General features: G+C 48.3%; 1 protein-coding gene across 1 annotated transcript in view; it reads left to right on the top strand.

Moving 5' to 3' along the window:
• Positions 1-18,542, top strand: part of ttc27 (tetratricopeptide repeat domain 27) — a 98,172-nt gene that overhangs the window by 52,715 nt on the left and 26,915 nt on the right. The window contains 2 exon segments of the mRNA XM_061227506.1: positions 4,101-4,214; positions 16,711-16,806. Coding sequence (XP_061083490.1) covers positions 4,101-4,214; positions 16,711-16,806 — 210 coding nt within the window.

The following is an 18,542-nucleotide window of genomic DNA, read 5'->3' as shown; positions in this document are numbered from 1 at the left end:
ACAGTGGTGAACTGACTGAGTGTGAGAGGGTTATGGTTTCGTACCACAGTGGTGAACTGACTGAGTGTGAGAGGGTTATGGTTTCGTACCACAGTGGTGAACTGACTGAGTGTGAGAGGGTTATGGTTTCGTACCACAGTGGTGAACTGACTGAGTGTGAGAGGGTTATTGTTTCGTACCACAGTGGTGAACTGACTGAGTGTGCGAGGGTTATGGTTTCGTACCACAGTGGTGAACTGACTGAGTGTGAGAGGGTTATGGTTTCGTACCACAGTGGTGAACTCACTGAGTGTGCGAGGGTTATGGTTTCGTACCACAGTGGTGAACTGACTGAGTGTGCGAGGGTTATGGTTTCGTAGCACAGTGGTGAACTGACGGAGTGTGAGAGGGTTATGGTTTCGTATCACAGTGGTGAACTGACTGAGTGTGAGAGGGTTATGGTTTCGTACCACAGTGGTGAACTCACTGAGTGTGCGAGGGTTATGGTTTCGTACCACAGTGGTGAACTGACTGAGTGTGAGATGGTTATGGTTTCGTACCACAGTGGTGAACTGACTGAGTGTGCGAGGGTTATGGTTTCGTACCACAGTGGTGAACTGACTGAGTGTGCGAGGGTTATGGTTTCGTACCACAGTGGTGAACTGACTGAGTGTGCAAGGGTTATGGTTTCGTACCACAGTGGTGAACTCACTGAGTGTGCGAGGGTTATTGTTTCGTACCACAGTGGTGAACTGACTGAGTGTGCGAGGGTTATTGTTTCGTACCACAGTGGTGAACTGACTGAGTGTGAGAGGGTTATGGTTTCGTACCACAGTGGTGAACTGACTGAGTGTGCGAGGGTTATGGTTTCGTACCACAGTGGTGAACTGACTGAGTGTGAGAGGGTTATGGTTTCGTACCACAGTGGTGAACTGACTGAGTGTGAGAGGGTTATTGTTTCGTACCACAGTGGTGAACTGACTGAGTGTGCGAGGGTTATGGTTTCGTACCACAGTGGTGAACTGACTGAGTGTGAGAGGGTTATGGTTTCGTACCACAGTGGTGAACTCACTGAGTGTGCGAGGGTTATGGTTTCGTACCACAGTGGTGAACTGACTGAGTGTGCGAGGGTTATGGTTTCGTAGCACAGTGGTGAACTGACGGAGTGTGAGAGGGTTATGGTTTCGTATCACAGTGGTGAACTGACTGAGTGTGAGAGGGTTATGGTTTCGTACCACAGTGGTGAACTCACTGAGTGTGCGAGGGTTATGGTTTCGTACCACAGTGGTGAACTGACTGAGTGTGAGATGGTTATGGTTTCGTACCACAGTGGTGAACTGACTGAGTGTGCGAGGGTTATGGTTTCGTACCACAGTGGTGAACTGACTGAGTGTGCAAGGGTTATGGTTTCGTACCACAGTGGTGAACTCACTGAGTGTGCGAGGGTTATTGTTTCGTACCACAGTGGTGAACTGACTGAGTGTGCGAGGGTTATTGTTTCGTACCACAGTGGTGAACTGACTGAGTGTGAGAGGGTTATGGTTTCGTACCACAGTGGTGAACTGACTGAGTGTGCGAGGGTTATGGTTTCGTACCACAGTGGTGAACTGACTGAGTGTGAGAGGGTTATGGTTTTGTACCACAGTGGTGAACTGACTGAGTGTGCGAGGGTTATGGTTTCGTACCACAGTGGTGAACTGACTGAGTGTGAGAGGGTTATGGTTTCGTACCACAGTGGTGAACTCACTGAGTGTGCGAGGGTTATTGTTTCGTACCACAGTGGTGAACTGACTGAGTGTGCGAGGGTTATTGTTTCGTACCACAGTGGTGAACTGACTGAGTGTGAGAGGGTTATGGTTTCGTACCACAGTGGTGAACTGACTGAGTGTGAGAGGGTTATGGTTTCATACCACAGTGGTGAACTGACTGAGTGTGCGAGGGTTATGGTTTCGTACCACAGTGGTGAACTGACTGAGTGTGCGAGGGTTATGGTTTCGTAGCACAGTGGTGAACTGACAGTGTGTGAGAGGGTTATGGTTTCGTACCACAGTGGTGAACTGACTGAGTGTGCGAGGGTTATGGTTTCATACCACAGTGGTGAACTGACTGAGTGTGAGAGGGTTATGGTTTCGTAGCACAGTGGTGAACTGAATGAGTGTGAGAGGGTTATGGTTTCGTACCACAGTGGTGAACTGACTGAGTGTGCGAGGGTTATGGTTTCGTACCACAGTGGTGAACTGACTGAGTGTGAGAGGGTTATGGTTTCGTACCACAGTGGTGAACTCACTGAGTGTGCGAGGGTTATGGTTTCGTACCACAGTGGTGAACTGACAGTGTGCGAGGGTTATGGTTTCGTACCACAGTGGTGAACTGACTGAGTGTGCGAGGGTTATGGTTTCGTAGCACAGTGGTGAACTGACTGAGTGTGCGAGGGTTATGGTTTCATACCACAGTGGTGAACTGACTGAGTGTGCGAGGGTTATGGTTTCGTACCACAGTGGTGAACTGACTGAGCGTGCGAGGGTTATGGTTTCGTACCACAGTGGTGAACTGACTGAGTGTGAGAGGGTGAGCGGTAGTGCTTTTGCCTGAGGCCTGGCCAGCCTGAGGCAGACATGACCTCAGTCATATGTGCCGTGTTCAGGCCAGAGGGAGCAATGAGTGCCTGCTGTTGATGGGAAGTGCTCCGCCACTGCCTCTGTCCTCGTGCGTGGAGCAGAGGGGAGGGGGGGGGGGGGGGGGACCGAAAGCTGTCCATCATAGCGCCATCGTCACGGTGACGGCTTCGTCAGAATTGTTAAAGAGAACATTTTTACGGCCAGTGGGAGAGGGCAGTTGCTTCAATCGGCGATACTGTGGGTGCCATCTTGTACATAATTGTTTAATAAAAATGGTGCTTTGTCATTTGTTGGCACACTGTCCATAGCTGTTGGAGTTGGGATTTTTTCATTCCATTTGGTACCCTTGTTCCATTTTAAATGACTGTTTTAACGTATTATGCGGTTTGTCTTTTTTCTTTTTTTCTGTGTTTGTGTCTGTGTGGTTTAAAAAAAGAAAATAAATTTAATTAAATTTCTTTTTTTTCTACTTCTCTGAATCATTTTTTACAGATTCCAGGTCCGTGGCAAATAATTTTAAAAAAATGCCAGTAATAAATACAAAAATGTAATGTATCAAGACTGCTTCACCACCAAATCTTGGAGTGATTAAGGGCAGACTGCTTTCATTAGTTGTGGAAGAACTGTGGAGGGGAAAAAAAAGATTATTTTTAATGTTTAAAATTCAAATGTTGTGATTTAATACCCCCCCCAAAAAAAGTTTTTTTGGCAGGCCTTAGGGAAACTCCTTTATGCAATATATGATACTTGTTTGGGGAAAGAAACCAAATTTCTTCAACCAAAGTGTTGACATATTTTGTTTACATAACGTTAGTCTGTGGCAGTTTTTTTTATCATCCAGATTTTAGAGATTTGATCCACACAGTCTACAGCTCTGCTGTGACTCATCGCTCTCCTGCTCTGTGTTGCCTTTAATTTAGTCATGGCTCAGGTGCAACTTGGTAGGAGTAACTTGCAGCCCACTCATAAAAGCTGTTTGTGCCTGCATATTATATTGTGTAATACTGTGTTTCTGTGTATTACTGTGTGTGTCTAAGAGTGAGAGTAGGAATATGTGTACAGGTGGGTATGGACTGTCTCTGTATGCAGAGAGTGTGTGTGTGTGTGTGTGTGTGTGTGTGTGTGTGTGTGTGTGTGTGTGTGTGTGTGTGTGTGTGTGTGTGTGTGTGTGTGTGTGTGTGTGTGTGTGTGTGTGTGTGTGTGTGTGTGTGTGGGGTGTAGTATAGTGTAGTGTACTGTACATGTGTCTCTGTATGTGTGTATAGTGTACTGTACGTGTATACTGTCTCTGTATGTGTGTATACTGTGTACTGTATGTGTATACAGTTTGTATGTGTGTATACAGTGTACTGTGCGTGTATGCTGTCTGTATGTGTGTATACAGTGTACTGTATTGTCCGTACAGTACAGTGGCCGTTGCTCCTGCATACTTGCGTGTGTATTATATGACCGTACTCCTCGTCCAGGCAGTTGACCCGGACCCCTCCGTCTCTCTCTCCACAGTGCCTGCTGTCGCAGCCCAAGTTCTGGGCGGTGGAGGTGACCGCGCTCAGCCTGAGGACCCGGCTGGAGAGGGGGAGCTCCCGCAGGGTGGAGAGGGCCATGATGCAGACGCAGGTAGGGCGAAGCTGGTGCCGACAATCACTCCAGAATCACGCCGTGTTGTGTCACATTTCAGCCTTTCACGGATATTAGGACGTATCTTTTGCACACAGCGAGTGGTCAATGTGTGGAATAGCTTGCCTGTACGTGTTGTGGGGGCAGAAACACTGGGGGTTTTCAAGACCAGGCTTGATACGGTGTTAGATTCTGTTTAGTTTTTAGGCAAACTAGGGAGTAGGAAAAGGCCAGCATTGCTGGGCTGAATGACCTGTTCTCACCCTTACCTTATGTTATGTTTTGTTATGTTTTGTTATGTTGTGTTATATTCTTAACCTGCAAAATGCAGCTGAATATTTTAGCTGCTGAAGTTGCTTAGCTGAAGACTGTAATTATGACTATGTTGGAACATCCCTATTGGGAATTGAACGCACACCCTTTCAGTTCCAAACCCAGTTCCCTAACCATTACACTGCACCGCTATCAATGCACTGTGTGCAGTCCTAATACCAACACACACTGCAGAAGTGTAATGAGTTCATTTGAATCCAGTACAGCGAGTGAGTAGTTTGACTCACTGCTGGATATGCTTTAAAGAGACTTGAATCTTTTTATTATTTCAGAGAATAATAAAAAGGTTATAAATTCAGGCACACACGTCTGTCTCGTGACTCATCCTCGGGGCCTGCGTTCGTCCCGTCTGACCTCGTTTGACGTAGCGTTCCCTCTCAGGGCCACGTTCCGTCAGTGTGGGCCGCCGTGCCCGCAAGCCTACGGCAAGACCCCTCCCCTCTTCTCCACCGTGCTTTTGGGTCGGGGTGACATTAACCGAGCCAAGCGGACGTATTTGTAGCACGTCTAATCTCAATGTCTACCCCAGAATTTGCAAGTCCCTGATATCAGTATTCCAAAGCAGCGTGACGCATCAGAAGCGATGATGCTCGCGCCCGTACAAAGGCCGGACTGTCCCCCACCTGTGCCACACTTCCTGCAGGATATTTGTCATGGCGTCTGTTACTCCTGAGCCGGGAGAGGACATGGCAGGTTGTAAAAGCCCCTTTGGTGTGATTTAGTGGCGGGTTTGGCGGTGGCTGCAGCTCACCAGCACTCGAGCCTCCTGCTCTCGCCGATAACAAGCGGAGCGAGAGCGCCACTTCCTCCACCCGCTCCGCTCCACTGAGGGGGGATCGCCAGGGAGAGACGCACACTGTGTACAAACACACACACACACACACCATCCATACACACACACACACACACACACTCACGCACACACACACACACACACACCATCCATACACACACACACACACACACCATCCATACACACACACACACACACCATCCATACACACAGACACACACACACACACACACACACCATCCATACACACACACACACACACACACACACCATCCATACACACACACACACACACACACACACACCATCCATACACACACACACACACACACACACACACACACACACCGTCCAGACACACACAGACACACACACACACACGTGCACCATCCATACACACACACACACAGACACACACACACATGCACCGTCCATACACACACACACACACGCACCATCCATGTGCACACACACACACACACACACTCACACACACACATACACACCGTCCAGACACACACACATACACCGTCCTGACACACACACACACACACACACACACACACACCGTCCAGACACACACACACAGTCCACATACACATACATACATACATACATACACACACACACACAAACACACACACACACCTTCATGCCAGCTTACACCCCTCACCCCAGAACACTGCCATCCTCCACCAAGCCTGCAAGGCAGTCTGGGAGTAATTTATACGCTCGGGTTCATTCTCAGCCGGGGAATGACATCATCGTGTACGCTGCACTGGCCCCAGGTGTTTCCAAGCTGTCTCAGTCGAGACAGGCAGGAGGCAGGGGTGGCGGTTTGGGGGTGGGTGTATGGAAACCGGTAGGCTGAGTGGTTCTGTTCGTGGAGCGCAGGTTGAGGGGAAGGGTGCTTTTAATCATCTGAGATTTTAATTTTATTTAATTAATACATTTTTTTCATCCCCTGAGCCCAACTGACATGCAGGAAGCGTGTGCACAAACCGGATCTGACAGAACCCGGACAGCGGCGCCGATGGTACCCCCGGGGGGATGTCCTGTGACAGACGCGTTTATGCGCCCTTGCGTCAAAAAGCGAGAGGGAGACATCAAGTTCGCTGATCCCACCGCAGCTGCCAGCCTCGCCACTTTACCCACAAAATCCTTACAGAATCAGTCATCGAATCAACCTTCAAAACCTGTGAACGCTCAAATCAACCCTCAACACCTGTGAATGCTCAAATCAACCCTCAACACCTGTGAATGCTCAAATCAACCCTCAACACCTGTGAATGCTCGAATCAACCCTCAAAACCTGTGAACGCTCAAATCAACCCTCAACACCTGTGAATGCTCAAATCAACCCTCAACACCTGTGAATGCTCAAATCAACCCTCAACACCTGTGAATGCTCAAATCAACCCTCAACACCTGTGAATACTCAAATCAACCCTCAACACCTGTGAATGCTCGAATCAACCCTCAACACCTGTGAATGCTCGAATCAACCCTCAACACCTGTGAATGCTCGAATCAACCCTCAACACCTGTGAATGCTCGAATCAACCCTCAACACCTGTGAATGCTCAAATCAACCCTCAAAACCTGTGAATGCTCGAATCAACACTCAAAACCTGTGAATGCTTGAATCAACCTGGGGGGCGGGCATTAAGAATCCATTTTGTGTCCAGATCTTTCATGTTGCAGCAGGAAGGATCCCGGCTTGCTTAGAAACCGCCTCCATCGGCCCCCTTAAGACCTGCCTGCTGTGCGTTTGCAGAGCGGGAAGATTTCATCTCCACTTGCCGTCTCTGCGAAGCCCTTTCTGGTCCAGGAGTAAATAGCTGTGGCCTAATGGCTCCCCTCTTGGGGCGGGCTGGATTAGACCAAACCAAGCACACTTCCCTTTCTCCTTCTGGTTTATTTACTTACTTCTTACTCTCTGCCCCTCCTTTCTGCGAGTGCCTGACAGTCCAAAACCCTTTTCCACAGTCTGAGCCGTTGAAGAATAGAATATCGTTGTTTGTTCCAGAGTCGATTTTTAAGTGGATGGGAGGCGATGGCGGTCGCTCTCGCGGAGCTGGGATTTGGCGTTTCCTCCGACGAGCTGCCGCTTCCTTTCCGTCAGTCTGTCCGGGCGCGTCTCTGTTTCCTCACCGCAAATAAGTCTTTCAAAACAACTGTGTGAAGTCATGGTTTTTTTTTTTTTTTTTTAAACACACCCTGGAAGTATTAAACTCGTTCACCTCTTTGCTCTTCCTCGATTTCTTCTGGTTTGAACCCTAGCACTGCTGGCCAGACCACCGGGGTTTTGGTCTCCTGTTGTAAGTGCTCATGTCAGCACAGTGCTTTCGGAAACCAAGGCCACGCCCGCCCGGGAGAAGCCACTTTCAAGATTCAAACAAAACAAGATTCATGGTGTGTACACATTTTTCCTCTCTCTCTCTCTCTCTCAACACTGACCTCCCAGAAGACATGTCAAAATGCACCATCCTGCAACTACTGTACGTGCGTTTGGGTTTGGTTGGGATTTGGATAGGTGTTAGCCTATAGGGGGCAGTTTGCCTTCCGGTCCGAGTAGAACGGGGTCAAACCTGAATGCCACCCATTTGCATGAAAAGCCAAGCCGTCTAACCATCCCCTGGTCTTATTGGCTAAATGACTGCATCCCTTTGAGTATCATGACAGTTTAAGAATCTTGAGATCAGTCAAAGGGTGTGTAAATGTTTAAACACAGTTCATGGTTATTCCTTTCTGTCCTCCTGTTCTGGGCTGTCCTGTTGCATGTTTTGATCATGTGGGTCATTGATCATTGATATATTGGAAAGCAGCAATTATATTTATCTTTCCCCGATATAATTTCAGGTGTTGAAATGCATCGTATAAACATATTTCATTTCAATATATCGCAGTATTACCAGTTTCCATGCGGCCGGTTTCGTGTTGGTCACGGTGTACTACTGTGCTTTCCCCAGACTAGCATCTGCTCTGCCCGTGAACACTAATCCCTCCACACGAGGGGTTGATGTTTGCCGTGCGTCTGGGCTTAAACACCCCCACAGATTTGCACCAATAAAATCCCTGCTGTTGATCTGTCCTGTAAATTTTCATGCAGCATTATTGTAATCTGAAGCGCTTTGCGGCATGTTAATGCAGCCGGCCCGTCGCCAGCGATGTCTCTTTCTGGATATTTTTCTCGTTTCGGCCCTCGGGGACCAGAGAACCGAATGAAAGCAGCTGGTCTCCCTCCTTTTGTTTCTGCTCTTGTTTTCCCACTCCTGAGCTTCTCGTTTCTTAGCATCTACAGCACAGTCCCCTGGATGCTCCCACTGCAAAACACGGTCACCTTTTTTTTAACCCCTTCTCCCAGTTTGTGGAAAGCCCGATCAATGTGAATTTCTGCATTTGATGTTTTTGGTGCATTTGTTTTGCTGATATTTAACCGCCATATTCTTTGGGGCAACCTACTTTAGTGTGTGATGTCACACTTAATTTGCAGCAGATAGTCTGTGGGCACCTGATTGGTCGCTGGGGGTCCCGGGGAGCTGCTGACTGCGTCTCCCTTGGCAACACGGCGGACATTTTTGGTCTGTGCAACATGGACTGGATCCCATAACCGAACAGCCACTGGAACAGTGCCTTAACAGGATGCGCCACCCAGTAGCCCCCTCACCTTTTTGGTGATTGAGGATTGAGTCACAGGGCAGTCCTGCCGTTTCACAAGGGAACCACAGCGGCAGGATGTCCGAGACGACTGGGCCGTGACGAAATTCCGCTCTTATCGCCACTGTGGGCCATTTGCACTGTTTTTAATAAGATTCTGATCACGCCAAGCGTGGAGCGTGTTTTCTTACACGTTAAATTAGATCCGTGAGGAGATCGATAACGTCCCCGAGACGGATTCAGAAGCGTTACGTCCACGCTGCGGCGGTTTTAAACATCACAAAGGGAGTCGATTTCTTTAAAAGTTCGAGACGCAGGTGAATGGGGGAGCGGTCGTGCATTTCCGAATGTTGTTTCACCCGAGCCAGCGCGCCGGCGGAATAACTCTCCCAACAATAAGTAATTCCATTAAATAAGTAATTTCACGGAAACATTTTCCGAGAAGTTATGGACGCAGTAATGGGGAAAAAATCTGTGGCTGATGGAGAAGCGCATGTTGTTGGTGGGTTAGCCTGGGAAGCTATAATTAGCTATTTGTATTCATAAAGGTCAGTGAGTGTGTTCAGCCTGGGCTGTTACCACTGATTAATGATGTCACTCCTCCACCTCCACCCTGTTATGCTTGCTTCATTGTTCTACAGGCGTGCGTTGCCAGCGATCCATCAGTCCTCATTTGAGACCGTGGCTTCAACATTTCTGTTCTGTGGTTAGGGAAAAAGCTGCATCATCTCGGCTCAATTGTAAAACTGTAAAAATGTCCGGCACCATAGAAATTGGTTTCAGTTCAGTTCAGTTTTCTAACTCCCTTCCGTTTATAAAATCTACACGTACGGTACTATTCAGTTTAACTTCTGATAGGAACACAGAAAATTGTTGTGGGTAAGCGGGATACAATTTGAATCTGCTGAATTAAGGGGTGTCTGCTTAAAATTTGCATGTACAGTATACAGTATATTGTATTTGGCCAATTGTTTGAAAGCAGTCTTTGAACTGCAGTGTATGAAGAGAGAAAGAGCCTTGTGATTGGCTGAACAGCTAAGCATTGTGATTCTATTGGTCAGCATGACATGTTTCTATTTGATTGCACAATTCATTTTCCTCATGATTGACTTTATCGAGGGTGTCTTAGATTGCTTATATTTCGTATATTTCCCACGAGGCAGGATGAAAGAGGCCGGGCACATAGCCATTTCGCTGACGGGAGTTCGGTCCGGTTCAAGAGCTCTGCGTTGGCGCAACTAATAACGAAATCCCAAAGCCCGATTCCGTCGGCGCGGTTATTTCAAAAACCCGCGAAAAAAGTCTTCCGTCCTGTGGCCTGTTTTACCCCTGCAGACCGTGACCTCCCGCGAATTCCATCTGTCCCACCACACTGTAAATCATTATTGTTCTTGATTTGTGTCTTACTTTAGTGGCTTTACCAGTGCAAAGGTGAAAGGTCACTGGAGTATTTATGAGTCCAAGGCTGTTCTGGACTTCTTTTTTTTTTTTTTTTTTTTTTGCCAAAAATTTTTTGCAGCACATCTTGCCCGGCTCTGCGAGACGTAATATTTATCAGATCAGTTAGTCTGCAGAGGCTTCTGTGAGTTTCCCCCGTGGCCAGTATGTCACGCTCTCCAAGTTTTCTCGCAGACAGGAGAGGGGAGAGGGCCTCCAGGTTTTTAGAAAAAGCCGTAGTTTGGAGTTAAAATGCTGTGTTGCCAACTTACTGGATTAAAAATGGACTACTTCTGTATCCGCCTGGACCATTAATGCCCTTTAAACATATTTATCCGATTTTATTCTCTTTTCTCAAAAACATTTGAAAGCAAAAACCGGCTTGTGAGTGTGTCTATGCCTGCAGAATCCTCCACCAGTTTGGGAGGGTGCTGTCTAGCGTGCATATCCTCCGAAACGCACAGAGACTGCCACCACGACATCAAATCCAGACCATGGGCCTCCACTGGCATCCTGTTCACTGAAACTGTATTTGTCGCAAAAAAAAAAAGTTTATTTATCTGTTTTATTAGATATGTGCTGCTTTGTCAGTTGTGAATGAGCTGCCACACGTAATGTTTCTATGTCCAAACAAATGCTGCAGTTTTCAAGGGCATTTCTGACATTTTGATGATTTGCAGTTTCTCACTTGGCTGTCAGAGCTGAAACTCAATTAAACGTCTGTCATTAGAAGCGCGGAGCTGAGAAAACCAGGCCAGAAGCACATGCTCCACGAAACGAAATCCATATTAGATGACGGACAGCTTGTCTAATACATTTCTGCTCGTTGCAAAATTTCGGCGAAACTGGCCCTTCTTTCTAAAGCAATCCCAGTAATCCGCATACAAAAACAATTTGTGCATGTTGCCCATTTGTATTATAGGATAACATCTTGTTGATTTGATTTATTTATTGTATTGTATTCTTTTTCCATTCCTTATGCAAATATGTGCAGTCTTTCGTTTTCCAAATGACATTGCACCGGCCGGGCGAAATCCTAGCTGATATTACCCTTACCATGCTTACATGATTTTAATTTGTTTTTATCACAGTTGTATTATTTTGTGTGTGTGTGTGTGTGTGTGTGTGTGTGCGTGCGTGTGCGTGTGTGCGCGCGCGTTTACGGTGCTCCTAATGTTATTTATATCCTAGCTGCAAAATGAATTGGCCATCAGGGACAGTGAGGATTTATTGAATTGAATTGAACTTTGTGGCGTATGATTGGTGGGTGTAATAATGGGCGAGGGGAAATGAGACTCAGTGAGTGTTTGTAATGTTATAACTACAGAGGCGCACTACCCCGCAGTAAAACAAACACCAATGGCTTTCTGTAAAATATGGAAGTAGCTCCAGAGTAATTGAATTTCGTCTTTGTTCCAGCTGCAAATATTGTTTTTGTTAACATTTGGGTGGATATTACCAATGCAGTTGTGAAACTAGCTTTTTTTTAAACTTTATTTTACTATTTGGGCATTAGCAAATTGTATAACAGGGTATTCTGTTGAATTTTATTTATTTTAATAATAATAATGATAATGGCTGTTTAAGATGCGAATTGACTGTACAGAGCATCTTGACATCAGTCTTTGTGCTCGATCTGATGTAAAGGTGAGAAGTCTTGAAGTCTTATATCGTCCTATGTTGTCCTTTGAAAGTAGCCTTGTAGCCTTGTGCAGCCGGACAGCCATATCAAACCTGTTATTCACTTTCAGAGGAACACAGATGTGGCTTTCACCACAAAAGATCCGACTGTGATTTATGTTGCCGGTCTTGTAAAGCATTGACGAGCAGCGCATATTGTGACGATTACGCTTTATTTGTTCGTCTCTCTGATTCTTTCTTGATTATGCTCCTTTGTGACTTCTCTGCGCTGCTTAATTTAAACGTGTCTGACCGATGAGTGTCCCCATGTTTCCCACAGTGCGTCTTTCGTGAGTGAGATCACCGGCAACAGAACTTAAAACAGTCTTTGTTGTGTTGAGCCACATGTCTCCTTTCATGTCCAGTAACATAAAATATCTGGGCAATCCGGGTGGTGAAAAGATGGATTTTCCCTCTGGTCAGCCAAAAGATAACTGGAGACATTTTTTGAGCGTTACCCGTCTCATTGTGTTGGGTTAATCCCAAAAGTTTTAACCCACTGCTGTGGAGTCCTGATTCATCATTCAGTGATGCGCTCTTCTGCGATCTGCCACCACTGCCTGCTTTAGACACCTTTGAATATGTGTGACGGTTTGTTGTACTCAGGGAGTGTCTGGGCCCACTCAACAGCTCTCAACGGCTCAAATACCGAGGAAAGGATTAAAAGATTGTCTCACTCTCGCTTTGGAGAATTCAATTTTACCCAAAACTAAAACTTTTTCCAAGGACATTATTGTTGTTATGACGGAGTTGGTGTTTGGGGACATTGTGGGCAGCTGCAAGAATTCAGACTGGCAGCACCTGATTGGATACAGGGTTGGCCAATAGGGGGTAGGGTCACTGCTGACAGGGCTTCATCGTCGTAGGCAGGCCCCTCTGGCCAATCGGGTGGTTGCAGCCTGCCTGCATCAGCTGCTACACAACGGCAGTGACTGCAGATTGGAAAGTGGAGGAGTATCTTGTGGGAGCATTCCAAATAGGGAGTAAAAAAACTAACCATTGAACCATGTCTCTCTTGCAAAAGAGATTTTATCCTCAATGGGACTAGCCTGGTTAAATAAGGGTAAACTAAAATGTTTCGTTTTCTGATTCCATTTCAATCCCAACAAAACCGAGTGTGCGCTGCTTTGAAGTACAGTGGACCTTTTGTTGCTCTGTGATTGGCAGAGTCGACTGGCTTGTGCAGCGCGTGGTTTTTACTCCCCAGTGCACACATCATGCAAATGCCACTGAGTCACCAGCTTCATTCGCACTGGGCTGCCGCTGGCATACAACCGGCTACAGACCGGCTCAGAGGCAGTACGAGAGGCTGCTTCCGAGAGGACTTCCCGTTTCATTGAAAAATTAGCCCAAAAATGTCAAGAAAAATCATCTTTAGCAGATTATACACATGCCCGGAGCACAATACCTTTGATGCCCTGCTTTACCAGATCGTAGTGTTTAGACAAATTATTCCTGATCACACTGGAGAGAGGAACTTGCTCCCGGTTAAGACCGTGCAGGCACGTTTGTTCATTCTCACGGTCGCTTGCCATTCCTCGGTCAGTCGAGCACTTTGGCATATCAGTATGGTGTCCTGGTCTTTTAAACTGTAGTGTCCTACACAGCGGTGCCCATCTCAAGCTGCCAGTGCTCACTGCAGTCCGTGAAATACTGGTGAAATGCCCGGTGGGAATTGCATTAGTGTGAAATTGGAAGGGTGGGTTTTATGGTAGCTTATGAATATGAGTCAAGTAATATTTGTGCAGGTTACTACCGCAATAAACGTAACAATATAACAGATTGAAATAGGCAGGGGGGATCACAGGTAGCCATGGCGGTGTGCTGTGGATTAGCTGCCTTCAGGTGGAGCATCCCCCCCTTCGATCCTAGGCCAGTATATAACAGTCTCTTTGTGAACACCAGTCCGGTAGGCCAGTGTAACGGTCTCTGTGTGAACACCAGTCAGGCAGAGGAGTCACTCATGCCAGTCCTGTTTGAAGGAGCCCCCTGGCTGGGGAAGAATGAAATTAGTTATCCCCCAGTCCTCCGCAAACGGACCTCTCTCACTGTGTTAGAGGAAACCTGATTGCAGCAAGCCAACCAGAAATTTCATTTCCGGAGGACGGTGGGAGAGGGGGGCCATCCTCTCCTCCTCTCCTCCTCCTCCTCCCCCCACTGACGCAACTGCAGGTTGGGAGATACACTGGACCTCAGCCCACACCTTCAGCCCCCCCACACGTACGTCCCTCCCTGCAGTAACGCACCATCCTGTCAGCGGTGTCTGTTAAAAGCTGTCTAGAAGCCTCCCGTGATTGACACATTCCATTTTGCCAGTCTGGATGGGGAAAGTTTAAATGCAGGAGCACAGAGACCGGTAGCCGAGAGCTTCCTGTAATCGTGACAGGTGATCAAAGCCCCCGCCCCCCCCTCCCCCTGAGCCGAGACATCAAATAGGCAGGTGACTGACGGGAGGAGCCGGGGGCGGGAGGGGTGGGGGTTGGGGGTAGGGAGGGGGATAGGTAACCCAGAACTCCTAACATCCCCAGTCGCAGTGATATCAAGCGCGGTGTTTGACCTTTTTTCGACTTGGACAGCTTGGTTACGCTAAAGGAGGCAGGGTGTGCGATATGTCGTCCTAAGAGCCTGCCCTGGTGTTGACACCGCCACTGACGCACGCTGGTCTTATTTCAGCAAGAGGAATTTCACATGAAAAAGAAGGAATATATTTGCATGTCTAAAGACTGCCTTATTAAGCCGTCTAGGACCCCCCCCCCCCTCTCTCTCTCTCTCTCTCGCTCTCTCTCTCTTTCTCTCTCTCTCGCGCCATCGCTCTCTCCCTCTCCACTGGGTATGTTGCCTCAGAGACTTGATCCCTGCAGTTGGTCAACCTTTCATGAACAAGAGACCCCTTTTGAGAAGAAACTATTGCCTCAACAAAAAAAAAAAGATAAATAATGCTTTATACTTCTACCCAAGGAATGCATGCCTTTTCTAAACACAAGTCTCTTGGCAGTTTGAGGTGGCAGCATTGAGCACATCCACTGTTTGTAGAATTGGCACTGCTGGCAGTTGTGTATTTTTTTGTGTGAAGGCTTCGCTCCCCCCTGGCTACCTGTAGCAGGCTATTAGCATCACTCTCTTTGACGTGTAGCAGAAACCGTATTTATGGGGGAAAATAGACTTTTCACGGTCGACCGAGCATCAGCGCCCATAAACAACAAGGTCTCCGATTTCGGAGTGACCAAAAAATAATCTGCTGTGGGGAGTCGCTGTCATCATGCCTAACGACGCAGCCTGGCTTTCCTGGAAGCAATCATTTGAATTGCGTTTAAAATGACATTAATGCCGTGGGTGGGGGGGGGGTGAGGGCCGTCCTCCGTTTCGGATGCCTGTCTCGCCTGTGCCGGAGTTTGTGTGTGTTTGTTCGGGATGGTGAACGGTTTTTAAGCTCTCCCTGCCTGCAGCTCTGGGCTAGGACGCGTTTGGCTGTCTCTTTCTTTTGAAAATGTTCTCCTGGAAGTGGCAGCTGTCCGCTGGTTTCCGGAAGCTTTCCGTCTCATGGAAGTGGACCAGAATGAACTGCCTTGGCGTGCGGCGCCAACAGATCTGGGACGTTTGGGCTGGCATCGTCAGAATCCCACACGGAAGGAGCCGGAGGATGTGCCATTTCTGTGCAGGACTGGACTGGACTGGTCTGAGATATTTGCCTTGTAAAAAGCCCTTTCCACAGCATTACCTGCTGCTTTTGGGCATGAACGGTCGGCTGCTTTAGGGTCAGCGTGACCAACTGACATGGGAAATTCTCCAATAAAATCTCCTTTATGGCGGAGTTCTTGCTCCGTTCATATCAGGATAAACTTTTTTTATTTTTTATTTTAGGAGCGCTCTTGAATCTTTCCCCAGAGCATCTCAGCAGACTTTTGCCCCAATTTCCTTCTCATTTCCTGAAGGAGCTTGCCCAATCACACTCCTCCGCCCCGTCCCACTGGCTGATAATTACTGGCCTAATCCTGTATAATCTCCCCACAAATCTATCGCTCCTCAATGTCTCCCCAGGTCCCATGGTTAGTCTGGTCATGTCCAATGGAATATGGGCTGTAAGTAACGTTTTTGCAGGTGGCATTTTTTCGCAAAGCAGTAACTACATTTCCACACAAAAATGTGCTGTCAGTAATGAAATGTATTGAGCTGGGTCCAATTAAAGCTATTTGCAAATGCCTAAACTGGGTTGACACAGTCTGAATTATCCTTGGCGCCCGCAGGGACCTTATAACAGGACCTGCCTTGCCTTGCTGGCAGAGGGGGGTGGGGTGGAGGGGGAGGAATAATGATCACTGGGATGATGACAATCAGCGAAGTCGTTTGTGTCTCATTTTGTACTGCGGCGAGTCGCTTCATTTTAAGTACTCGTTCTCCGGCTTTTCTCCCGACGCCTTTGCTCAGACCAATTTGAAAGCTTAATGACGTTCAGTAACCCATTGCTTCTGGAGCTGCACCCAGGCCCCTTCATGGGCTGAAAGGAGTGGACTAACGGCCCCAGAGCCCCTGGCGTCCTGCCCCCCCTTCCTCCCCCAAGCTGCTGATAACCCCTCTCTCCCTCTTTTGTTCCAGACCCTGGTGGATTACTTTGAGGAGAAGATCTCGCCGGTGACTGAGCGGCTGAAGGTGTTCTACAGCTGCCAACCGCCGACCCGCTGGGCCCTGCAGGTAACCGACTACACCCCCCTCCCAAACCCGCTGGGCCCTGCAGGTAACCCACTACACCCCCCCTCCCAAACCCGCTGGGCCCTGCAGGTAACTGGCTACACCACCCCCACTCCCAAACCCGCTGGGCCCTGCAGGTAACTGGCTACACACCCCTCCCAAACCCGCTGGGCCCTGCAGGTAACCGGCTACATCACCCCCAACCAGGGTTTGCCCGTTATTTACTGGACGAGATGTCCCATTTTTCAGGACAAAACTGTTTCCCATACGGTGTGCCCTATTCGCCTGCAATTTCTGCTTTTGGGAGTCGAGACTAGATTAGCAAGCGACACAAATGCAGTGAATTCATGGAATAACCAGGAAATAAGTGGTATGTAATGAGAAACTCTCCAGAATGACATGTAACACTATGACCACACAGTCAACAGCAGATTCTGGTCGCCTTGCTGATTTCATACTTACTGATGTTGCCATATCCGTGCTCTGCTGTTAGCGATTCATTTTGTTGCAATGCATACTCTGATACATTTGTAAAGGTGATGAGTGATGACTGTAAATATGAAATACAGTTGGAAAAAAAGGTCACTTGCACCAATTAAACAAGAAAAGCTGACATTGTTAGCCGGCAGGTTGCTAGCGGAGATGAGTCCGGTGGGTCAGATTAGCGCTATCCGTACCTGTCGCGAGGGGGGATTGCATCATTAATATCCGCCGGCCCATCTAGTCGCTGCAGGCTAGGATTTGATTGGACGGTCTGCAGAGAATGTACCAGACACAGCCACAGTGTGGCCCCTGGCCTCTGTGGTCAGGCTTTCAGAACGACCAGCTCAGCCTCCCCCGATCTCCTCCACCCGCCCTGTTCTCGCCCGTCCCGGTGCTGTTTCGGAGAGCCCCCCCATCCCCCACCCCACCCCCCAGGCCAGTATGAAAGTCCTGTGATGCAGTTAAGAAGGCCCTTTGTCCCAAATCGCACACAGCTCAGCCCATCCATCAGCACGGACCCTGTAATTTGTAATTAGGCAGAGTGTCAGCATTCTGATCTTATCTGGGCTGTGGAGATCCTGAGGTACAGTACCTCTGTGTCAGGCTGGGGGAGAGAGCAGGCTTGGAGCTCCAAGGTACTGTATCTCTGTGTCAGGCTGGGGGAGAGGGCAGGCTTGGAGCTCCAGAGGTACAGTATCTCTGTGTCAGGCTGGGGGAGAGAGCAGGCTTGGAGCTCCAGAGGTACAGTATCTCTGTGTCAGGCTGGGGGAGAGAGCAGGCTTGGAGCTCCAGAGGTACAGTATCTCTGTCAGGCTGGGGGAGAGAGCAGGCTTGGAGCTCCAGAGGTACAGTATCTGTGTCAGGCTGAGGGAGAGAGCAGGCTTGGAGCTCCAAGGTACTGTATCTCTGTGTCAGACTGGGGGGGAGAGCAGGCTTGGAGCTCCAGAGGTACAGTATCTCTGTCAGGCTGGGGGAGAGAGCAGGCTTGGAGCTCCAGAGGTACAGTATCTCTGTCAGGCTGGGGGAGAGGGCAGCCTCGGGCCACTGTGCCCTTGTGAGAGGCCTCCTGCCTGCCTGTGTGGGGCTGTTCTGTGTCCCTGGGGTTAATTAGTCTGGGGACGATCAGTGCCCTTCAGCTGCATTAAAGTGTCTATATCTGTGTCTGTCTGTTGTGTGTGTGTGTGTGTGTGTGTGTGTGTGTGTGTGTGCGTGTTTGTGGCGGTGTGTGACGGGTGTGAATTTCATTACTTTTAATT

The sequence above is a fragment of the Conger conger genome, chromosome 18 (genome assembly GCF_963514075.1).
Source record: "Conger conger chromosome 18, fConCon1.1, whole genome shotgun sequence".
Taxonomy (NCBI): Eukaryota; Metazoa; Chordata; class Actinopteri; order Anguilliformes; family Congridae; genus Conger; species Conger conger.
The sequence above is the reverse complement of the archived record's forward strand: the minus strand, read 5'-3'. Positions and strand labels throughout refer to the sequence as shown.